The following is a 10,259-nucleotide window of genomic DNA, read 5'->3' as shown; positions in this document are numbered from 1 at the left end:
CCCCAACACGGCCCCAGGTTCAGGCTGAGCAGCGGCTCCCGGCCCCACGGTTCAGTCACAGCTCCCGCTCACAGCCGCGGGGGTCCCGGCCCGGCCTCCAGCGGCCGCAGCACCCAAAGGCCCCGGAGCCGCCGCTCCGGGGCTACAACCGGCGGCGTCCCCCGTCACCGTAGCAACGGGACGCCGCTGACCCACCCCGCCCCTTCAGGCCAGGACAACCAATCGGAGCGCGCCACCCTCGAGCGGCGGAGGAACGAGCCAATCGCTGCCGCCGGCGGGAAGCCCCGGGAGGTGGTTGGGGGGCGGGAGAGAGGGGCGGGCGCAGCGCGACGGTGCCGTGCGTCATCGGAGCGCGCGGCGGGCGGTGGTGCAGGCGTGGTGCCGCTGCTCGGTCCCGGTCCCGGTCCCGGTCCCGGTCCCGGTCCCGGTCCCGGTCCCGGTCCCGGTCCCGGTCCCGGTCCCGGTCCGTGCTGCCGGCGCCGCCATGAGCCAGTTCAGCTTCGGGACGGGCGGCGGCTTCACTCTGGGCACGCCCAGCACCGCGGCCACCACGGCCGCGAGCGGCTTCTCCTTCTCGTCATCCACGCCCGCGGCCTCGGGGGGCTTCAGCTTCGGGAGCGCGGCGCAGCCGGCCGGCAGCAGCCAGCCCTCCGGGCTGTTCTCCTTCAGCAGGCCGGCGGCCACGGCCGCGCAGCCCGCCGGCTTCAGCTTCGGGACGGCGGCCACGAGCAGCGCGGCTCCGGCAGCGAGCGTGTTCCAGCTGGGGTGAGAGGCGCGGGGCGGCGGGGCAGGGGCGGGCACCCCTTGGTGCTCGGCAGTGATCTGAAAGTGACTCGAGGAGGTGAGCCTGTAGATCAGTTATGGAGCGTCAGGATAAAAAGGCTTTACAGGGGGTTGCAAACGGCAGGAGCTGCAATATAGTCTTTATTGAAACTGAAACACAAGCCTGGTCACGTGTCTGTATTTTGTATGTTGGTTTCTGCTGTCAGGAAGTGGCGTGTAAGAAACCTGATTCAGTATTTGACTGAAAGTATATCACAGAATCATGGGATAGAACCATAGAATGGTTTGGGTTGGAAAGGACCTTAAGTTCCAACCCCCCTGCCAGGGACAGGGACACCTCACACTAAACCAGAGCACCCAAGGCTATGTCCAACCTGGCCTTGAACACTACCAGGGATGGAGCATTCACAACCTCCCTGGGCAACCCATTCCAGTGCCTCACCACCTTCACAGTAAAGAAACTTTTTTATATCTAACCTGAACTTCCCCTGTTTAAGTTTGAACCCATTACCCCTTGTCCTATCACTACAGTCCCTAATGAAGAGTCCCTCTCCAGCATCCTTGCAGGCCCCCTTCAGATACTGGAAGGCTGCTATGAGGTCTCCACGCAGCCTTCTCTTCTCCAAGCTGAACAGCCCACACTTTTTCTCAGACTATCTTCATATGGGAGTTGCTCCAGCCCCTGATCATCCTCGTGGCCTCCTCTGGACTTGTTCCAGCAGTTCCATGTCCTTTTTATGTTGAAGACATCAGAACCATACACAATACTCCAAATGAAGTCTCATGAGATCTCTAATAGATGGTCTCGCTTCCTGTCTTTTCCAGGTCAAATGCACCCAAATTAAACTTTGGAGGCAGTGCTGCAACTCCAGCCACGGGAATCACAGGGGGCTTTGCGTTTGGTAGCTCGGCACCGACCAGCACGCCCTCAAGTCAAGCAGCAGCTCCTTCTGGCTTTACGTTTGGAACCCCTGGCACAAGCACCACAGCTCAGTCTGGGACAACTGCAGGGTTTACCTTTTCCAGCGGCACCACGACTCAGGCCGGAGCAGCCAACCCGAGCATCGGTGCTGCAGCGCCGCAGACGGCGCCCACGGGGCTGAGCTTTGGAGCAGCACCTGCAGCTGCTGCCACCTCTGCTGCCACCTTGGGAGCTGCAACCCAGTCTGCAGCCCCCTTCAGCCTTGGGGGGCAGAGCACAGGTGAGTCCTGGCCTTGGGGTGGCTGCTGTAGTCAGGAATCCTGTCAGCAGGGAGGGCAGCTGGGGAGGTTCTGCAGTCTCTGCTTCTGCCCGTGTGCAGCAGAGCGAGTGGCTTTTATACCTTTGTTGCTTCTAATGTGACTGTTGCTGTGGTCAGTGGAAGCTACAGTGTCTCTGTTGTAAAAGGTCTGTCTTTTGCCTATGCTACTTGTTCCAGGCCTGAACTTTGGGTCCTTAACTTCCGCTGCAGCCAGTAGTGCACCGACGGCAACACTGACCACAAGTACCAGCTCAGGACCCGCTCTGTCTTTTGGAGCCAAAATTGGAGGTAGGAAGTGATTTTGGGGAATAATTCCTGAAGGCTTTGTGAATCTTCTGTTCCTTGTGGGAATAGTTTTCTAAACTGGACTCTGGAAATGGGCTGGAAGTGTTTGTTACTGTGAATTTGCAGTGGCATAAGGTGGATGCTTTTTCTGTTTGTAGTAACGTCCACATCTGCTACAACTGCCTCTACCAGCACAACCTCTGTTCTTGGCTCAACGGGGCCAACTTTGTTTGCATCTGTAGCAAGTTCTTCAGCCCCAGCATCATCCACCACCACAGGCCTCTCACGTAAGTCCCAATATATAGATGTTATCAGATGGGGCAGTCGACATCCTTGTCTTTAAATTGGAGAGACATCAATTTGATAGGTGGACCACTCGGTGGATAAAGAACTGGCTGGATGGCCGCATGCAGAGAATTATGGTCAATGGCTCATTGTTGGGTGGAGACCAGTAACAAGTGGTGTCCATCAGGGATTGGTGTTGGGACCAATCTTGTTCAACATCTTTGTTGGTGACATATACAGTGGGATTGAGTGTCCCCTCAGCAAGTTTGCCGATGACACCAAGCTGTGTGGTTTGGTTGATACCCTGGAGGGAAGGAATGCCATCCAGAGGGACCTTGACACGCTTGTGAGGTGGGCTGATGCCAACCTTTTGAAGTTTAACCATGCCAAGTGCAAGGTCCTACACCTGGGTCGGAGCAATCCCAGGCACAGCTACAGGTTGGGCAGAGAAAAGATTCAGAGCAGCCCTGCGGAGAAGGACTTGGGGGTGTTGATCTATGAGAAACTGAACATGAACAAGCTTCAGCGTGCGCTCGCAGCCCAGAAAGCAACCGTATCCTGGGCTGCATCAAAAGGAGCGTGACCAGCAGGTCAAAGGAGGTGATCCTGCTCCTCTACTCTGCTCTTGTGAGACCTCACCTGGAGCATTGTGTGCAGTTCTGGTGTCCTCAGCATAAAAAGGACATGGAACTGCTGGAACAAGTCCAGAGGAGGCCACAAGGGTGAACAGGGAACTGGAGCACCTCCCGTATGAAGACAGGCTGAGAAAGTTGGGGCTGTTCAGCCTGGAGAAGAGAAGGCTGCTTGGAGACCTCATAGCAGCCTTCCAGTATTTGAAGGGGGCTATAGGGATGCTGGAGAGGGACTCTTCATTAGGGACTGTAGTGATAGGACAAGGGGTAGCAGGTTAAAACTTAAGCAGGCGGGGTAGAGCTTTTCAAAGGGGCACTGCATTTAATGGGTTCCACAAACTCTTCATGTTGTCTTCTGTTTACAGTCGGTGCCCCTTCCACTGGGACAGCCAGTCTTGGGACGCTTGGGTTTGGGTTAAAAGCTCCTGGAACAACAAGTGCTGCCACAACAAGCACTGCCGCTGGTAAGGACTGGATGCAGAAGGTAGCTGAGGTGAAGGAAGCCTGACTTCAGTGCTGTGTAGTTGCATGAAGGACACACGGGCATTGATGATCTAGAAAAGTAAACAGATTAGCTCTTCCTAATTTTGTATTTGTTTCTGATCCCTTCAGAGGGGCCTGATTGAGCTCACACAGCACTGTGCTTTAGAAGTGCACATTAGACCTGTTCTGTTTGATAGCAGATGTGTCCTCTTGCTTGACTCGAATCTCTTCTTTCAGGCACCACCACTGCTTCTGGCTTTGCTTTGAATCTTAAGCCATTAACTACAACTGGTGCCACTGGAGCTGTGACTTCTACAGCTGCCATCACCACAACAACAAGCACCAGGTGAGTAATTTGGTACAAGTGACTGTGTCCTGATGAGGACAAGAGGCAGTATCAGTGCTGGCACCTGGTGGAGCAGGGGGAGTGAAGCAGTGCCATGTTTATGTGTTGGGTTTTGATCCTGTGTTCTGCACTGTCCCACACTTGCTCTCAGTGCGCCTCCAGTGATGACCTATGCCCAGCTGGAGAGTTTGATAAATAAGTGGAGTCTGGAACTGGAAGACCAGGAGAAACACTTTCTCCATCAAGCTACACAAGTTAATGCCTGGGATCAGATGCTAATAGAAAATGGAGAGAAGGTAAAGTGACATCCAGTGCAACTTGGCTTTGCTTGGTTAGATCCTTAAAAGCCTTCTGTGTTTTAGGTGCCAGTGTGAATTATATCTATGTGCTCGTGGTATGTCTGTTCTGGTTGATAGATGTTGATGCTTGGAAATCCGTTCTGCGAGTTTAGACTGTGGTAACTGTTATCTTGTTGTTATCTGTTGTTCAGGTTTTGGTCTGTAAATCTTTATGTAACTGTTTCTTGTAGACGTTTGTATTGTGCTGGCTTTCTCAGTTCCATTCAGTCTCTTTTTAATTCTTGAGCTGATTTTGGTTTTTCGTAATATAATTGGTTGTTGTATTTCAGATTTCTTCATTGCACAGAGAAGTAGAGAAAGTGAAGCTTGATCAGAAGAGGTATGACACTGTGAATGCTTGAAATTATGCAGAGAAGAAACACAATCTTCTTGTGTTGTGGAACGGCAGATGTAGAAGGTACATGAGCTGTAAGTAGTGTGGTAAACATTTTGTCTTTTCAGACTGGATCAGGAACTGGACTTCATCCTGTCCCAGCAGAAGGAGCTTGAAGACTTGTTGACCCCTCTGGAGGAGTCTGTGAAGGAGCAGAGTGGGACCATTTACTTGCAGCACGCCGATGAAGAGCGGGAGAGGACGTAAGACACAAATCTGTGTTGGACATGTGCTGAGCAGACTAATGTGATGATCAGTCAGCAGGAAGTAGAGCTGGGATGTGTGACAGCATTGATCTGTCAGAGGCCTTTGTCAGTCATGTAACCCTGTTTTCTGCATGGCAACTTAGATTTTAGGCATTAGAAACAGGGAAATGTGACTGGAAGCCCTTGAATCATCATGAGAATCTCTTTCGGTGTTGTTGTCTAATCAGCTGTCTGGGAACAGGTTACTAATTTTGGCATAATCTCTGAAAATTAATCATTATTTAGTAATTGAAGGGATGAGAGCAGAATGCGCTAAGTGGGGCTCAGACATCCTTGTTAGCCTTAAGTGTTGAATCCTAGCAGGGTAATTATAAGAAATGTTGGCTCAAGAGAGATAAGTATTTAGGAATCCAGTCTAATTAATTCCTTCATTTCTGACAAGACCATCCAGAAAGCCCTCCAGATTATTGCTTGTCTGTCTCCATGTATATATCCAGAGAGAAGGAGTTCCTCGCGTGTGTGCCATGGTGTCTCTCAAGGTGCTGTTCCCACATGTCTGCCAGCATTGCTTGAAAGGTGTGACTGGGAGCAGGTCTTCTGAAGTTCGCTTGAAATATTCTGACCTTTCTTCTTGTGTGTTTTGCAGTTATAAACTGGCTGAAAACATAGATGCTCAGCTGAAGCGCATGGCACAAGATCTGAAGGACATCATTGAGCACTTGAATACATCAGGAGGCCCAGCAGATACGAGTGACCCGGTAAATCCAAGCTTTATTCTGTCTATGTTAGTGAAAGACAGAGAAAATTTAAACCATTTTAACTCTTCATCCACTTTTGGATACTTGCCTGCTTGCAGTTTTAACCTGGAAAGGGTGTTTTGTTTTGCTTGGATTGGTTCTCTTGTCATAAATCTGGCATTATAACACAGTGCAACCAGCCTGACATGCATAGTTGCTCTGCAGTTCTATGACTAGGTTTCAAAGTACCTCATTCTGTAGGAACCCTGGTTATTTATTTGATGTCTTACTCTTGCCAAGATGACAACTTGTTTCAGAGGCAGCCCTTAACCTTGATGTGGATTCCTGCTCCAGTACTTGCTTCTTTCTTGTAGTAAAATTTCCCTTCACTGTTGCAGACTGAGTTTTTCCCATTCTTTTTTACTTCTGCCACCTCAAGCCTAAGGTGGTGAATGTGGTTGCTGGGTTTGAATTAGAATAAGCCAAAGCCACAGGCACTGAACCAGTCTCTTTTCCTGATGATAAAAAGAAGAAAGTTGCTGCACAGACTTCCCTGGGGCAGTGGCTGCTAAGTTAGCAGGGCTGTACATGTGGGACTCTGGGTTGCATGGTGTTCCAAAGGCAGGGACAGGGAGTCTGTGTCTTTTACTGCTCCTAGTTTTTATGTAGTGTAAGAAATGACTTGCACCTTCTCTTTGTGCTCAGCTTCAGCAGATCTGTAAGATCCTGAATGCACACATGGATTCATTGCAGTGGATTGACCAGAACTCAGGTGAGAGTTGTCCTGCAGCTTTTTGGGAATGTAAATAGAAAGCATGGAGCATGTGTGTAAGTGTTTCTTGATCACAAATGAATTCCTGAAGGTCCCTGAGGTACCTCCTCACCTTCAGTGATACTGTGCTTTTTGTGCTTGAATTCTGATGTGCAATAGAAGCTTCTGCTGAGAATTCCTGGTAACTGCCAGTGTTATCCCAAAATGGGTTTAAACTAAAATAGGGGAAGTTCAGGTTAGATATAAGGAAGAAGTTCTTTACTGTGAGGGTGGTGAGGCACTGGAATGGGCTGCCCAGGGAAGTTGTGAATGCTCCATCCCTGGCAGTGTTGAGGGCCAGGTTGGACAGAGTCTTGTGTGACACGGTTTAGTGTGAGGTGTCCTTGTCCATGGCAGGGGGGTTGGAATTGGATCATCTTAAGGTCCTTTCCAGCTCAGACCATTCTATGATTCTATGAAAAGGACAGATTGAAATGTATCAGTGCAAAGCAGAGACTTGAAAACCTTGTGCTTTGTTCTGTCAAAGTAATGTTAAATATTTCAACCTCTAAACTGTTGTGGGGTTTCCCTTTGAAATAGGAAAATGTGTGAGGGGGTTGCATGTGATTAATGTTCTCATGCACCCACCCCAATGGGAAAGCCAAATCCAAGTGAGACTGAGCAGTGTGCATTTATCTGCAGGCCCTGTCACTCAGGAGCTCCAGTGTGGCAGTTTCACAGGAGCAGTAAGTTGGGGTGTAGCACAGAGCAGAAGATGCACTCATTAGTGAAGATCTGATTGAGTACTTGGTGTCGTTGATTGTCTTGGATTCACCTTTAGCTAGTGTAGGATGGTGCCATACTAAAAGCAAGCAGGCAGTGCCTCCTGGTGAGGGGTTCAAGAATTCTACACGGTTCTGATTTGTCACTGGTGCCGGCAGCCACACGGGGGCATGGCAGAATAAAGCAGAGCTCCTCTCAGTGCCACCGAATTGTACTGTCTGCCTGCAGTGCTGTGAAAGTGCTCACACTTGGTGTACTGCTTGGGTGAAAGCAGGCACACTACTGTCCCTATTAAACAGTATGACTGGCTTAAGTCAGGGTTGAATTTGTCCTTTTCCTCCAGAACGTGTATGCTAACGTCCACATTCCAAACATGCCTTTATCTGGAAATCTGGTGCAGCTCCTGTGGATCAGAATAGACTTTACAGAATGTGTGAAAATGGCAGTCTACTGCCTTTCAATTTTTGCAGCAAGGAGACCCATTTTCCCCTCTGTCATTCAGTACCAAAGAAAGCATCTTGTCAGTGAATAGCCAGTCATTCTCTTTGTTGGGCAATGTACCTCTAAAGAAGCAGTTCACACTCAGTTCGCCTTCTGGCAAGACAGAAGCAATAAGCTGAAGAAACTGCAGTTATTCAGTAAGGTTAATGTGTCTGTCTGTTCCTGTGGGGTCCTAGGCAAGGAGAAGCATTCCTGGTGCTGTATGCACTCCAGTGAGTAGTAGGCATACCTACACAGTGGCTATTAACTGGGCTGACTTGTTAAAGAATGATGTGCAACTGTGGCAGTCATTGAAAATGCCGCCACTTGCTGAACATAGATGGAGGGTGGTGTTGCTTCCACAATGGAAAGGAGTGTTTGGACAAAGCCTTGTTCTGACCTTCTAGCTCTTCCTGAGAGAACCAGCAAGTCTTTTGTAGTTACAACTTAATTCCAAGTTGAGTGAGAGATCTATGAGGCAATGAAGCACGCTGCCATCTTCTGCCATAATCATTTCTTGCATGGTCAATATTTGAAAAGGAACAAACTGGAATGTGTTGGTTAATATGTTATGGAAGATTCTGGATTTGGCATGTTATGAAATAACACCTAACCTGGAGTCTTTAAGCCACAGGCTGACATAATGCCATAGCCCTGTTGATTATGGTAAGATTTCACGGACTGAAACTAAAATTGCTATAGCTTGTTCCAAGATATTTTTGTATATTGTGATACCTGCTGTGTTTAAAGTTGGTGATCACTCAGTGCCTTATGTATTCCCAAACTGGGGATGTGCAAATAGCAGCTCATCTGTGTTGTGGCTGCAAGTGCTCTGCAGCTCTCCTGTGTGATTGCACTGTCTTTTCTGTATTTCCAGAACTTAAGAGAATCTCTGTTGGTGAGTTAAAGACTTGTTATGGCTGTGTGATATCCTGCAAGAAAATATGTATGTGCTTTGAACAGATGGTGTAGTTCATCTGTAATTTGTGTAATTCGGAGCAAATTTTAGCAGGAGGTGAGAAGAGGAAACTTTTACAGAGCAATAGCTTTTGCTCAAGCTGCAGACCAGCTTTTGCAGTTCCTGTGCAGGAAGAGTGTTCTCTGCTCTCTGCAGTGCCCTGAAACAGCAACACATTGGCATGCCGAACAGTGTCAGCATGTCCCAGCTCTCTTCTGGTTCTGCCTGCAAGTCCCTGAATCAAAGAATCATAGAATAGTTAGGGTTGGAAAGGACCGTGAGATCATCCAGTTCCAATCCCCCTGCCATGGGCAGGGACACCTCACACTAAACCATGTCACCCAAGGCTCTGTCCAACCTGGCCTGAATGCCTCAGAATACTTCCCAGAAGCTCTCCTTTGCCTTGGAGGATTACCAGTGCTTTGTGTTGGGATTTCTTTCTCCTTTGTGCACTATCAAGGCTGAGTGACTGTCAAAAACAAAGGACAGTGGTTTTCTTTCTCTTTCTGCAGGCTAAACTGTGCAGGGTTGTGTTTTAGGTTGGTTCTAAGGTTAATCTCTTGTTTCTCCCACAGCTGTGTTGCAGAGGAAGGTAGAAGAGGTGACAAAGGTTTGTGAGAGCCGCCGCAAGGAGCAAGAGCGCAGTTTTCGGATCACATTTGATTGAATCACTCAAAGTTTAATGAATCAACCTAAAATCTCCACAGAAAAGAGGTTTTTGGGGACCTAGGTCTCAGATCATTACGTGGGTTTCTTTTCTTGCAGTAAAATGTGTTGCTTGTTCCAGAGCCAGTCTTTGCAGTGTCTGTCTGGAACTCACCCACTCCAGTCTGGGACTGCATGAGGTTTGTGCAGCAAGTCTGTGCTCTTTGTTCTTTGTAACTGCCTGCAGAGTGGTGAGAAACACAAATGCTGCCCCTGAAGGGCTTAAGCAGTAGGTGACTCCCTGGCTGAGCCCTCCAGTACTGCAGTGTAACCTGGGTATGGTCAAGTGGGACTTGATGATCGTTTATTCAGGACCTTAGAGAGAAGATTTAATGAAGAGGTGTCCTTGGAAGGAGCTGCAGCAGTCTGAGACTCGATCCTGTTACTGCTGGGTGGAGTTTGTGTTCATATTGGGTGTGCTTCCACTGGTGAAAGTGGGCCTTGTTTTCTGTGCTCTGACAGTAACCTGCTTTTGTGCTGGTACCTGTAAGCAGCATTTCTATACAATTAAAAATGACTAGATGTGCCAGTAGAGCAATGGTATTTGTGTGGTGATTTGTGGTGCAGCTGCTTCAGGTGCAAGGGTGCAGGAAAGGAGTGTGGGTCTACTGTAAAACTTCCAAATAGGCATTGGCTTGTCACTGCATTTTGATGATGTGTGATAAAGCAGACCTTATTTCCCTTGGGCTCAAAACTTTCTCATCCATTTTGTGGTCACAATCTCTCCTTTCCATGGGGCATCTTCTATACTGTCTCCCGCAAGGGCTCATTATCTGAAAAGTACCTTCTGCCTGTTTCAGTCCAAACCTTTGTGAGGTTCTTCTCTTTTTTTTTTTTTTTTTTATTTTTTTA

At 48.8% G+C, this 10,259-nt stretch overlaps 2 protein-coding genes and 1 long non-coding RNA gene across 3 annotated transcripts in view; 2 read left to right on the top strand and 1 right to left on the bottom strand.

Moving 5' to 3' along the window:
- LOC130610063 (uncharacterized) overlaps positions 1–1,425 on the bottom strand; it is a 138,404-nt gene extending 136,979 nt beyond the window's left edge. Inside the window, exon 1 of the long non-coding RNA XR_008974946.1 lies at positions 1,261–1,425. This is a non-coding gene — a long non-coding RNA (uncharacterized LOC130610063). The remainder of the gene's footprint in view (positions 1–1,260) is intronic.
- Positions 1–10,259, top strand: part of RBM41 (RNA binding motif protein 41) — a 65,961-nt gene that overhangs the window by 39,300 nt on the left and 16,402 nt on the right. The gene's annotated exons all lie outside the window — the stretch shown is intronic.
- Positions 463–9,890, top strand: LOC130610055 (nuclear pore glycoprotein p62-like). Its single transcript, XM_057429616.1, has 12 exons — positions 463–765; positions 1,609–1,985; positions 2,202–2,312; positions 2,468–2,596; positions 3,592–3,690; positions 3,947–4,055; positions 4,207–4,351; positions 4,684–4,733; positions 4,856–4,990; positions 5,640–5,751; positions 6,436–6,502; positions 9,278–9,890. Exons 1-12 carry the CDS (start codon positions 485–487, stop codon positions 9,367–9,369), a joined length of 1,707 nt encoding a protein of 568 aa, XP_057285599.1. The 5' UTR covers positions 463–484; the 3' UTR covers positions 9,370–9,890.

This window comes from Pezoporus wallicus, unplaced genomic scaffold (genome assembly GCF_028554395.1).
Source record: "Pezoporus wallicus isolate ANWC-B61680 ecotype Strahan unplaced genomic scaffold, APGP_CSIRO_Pwel_v1 contig_14159, whole genome shotgun sequence".
Lineage (NCBI taxonomy): Eukaryota > Metazoa > Chordata > Aves > Psittaciformes > Psittacidae > Pezoporus > Pezoporus wallicus.
Note: the sequence above shows the minus strand (reverse complement) of the source record. Positions and strands in the feature narration are given on the sequence as shown.

Coding starts and splice junctions, on each gene's coding strand:
- LOC130610055 (XM_057429616.1), top strand. CDS start 485: ATGAGCCAGTTCAGCTTCGGGACGGGCGGCGGCTTCACTCTGGGCACG. Junction 3,691..3,946: donor CACAACAAGCACTGCCGCTG/GTAAGGACTGGA, acceptor CTCTTCTTTCAG/GCACCACCACTGCTTCTGGC. Junction 4,352..4,683: donor TAATAGAAAATGGAGAGAAG/GTAAAGTGACAT, acceptor GTTGTATTTCAG/ATTTCTTCATTGCACAGAGA.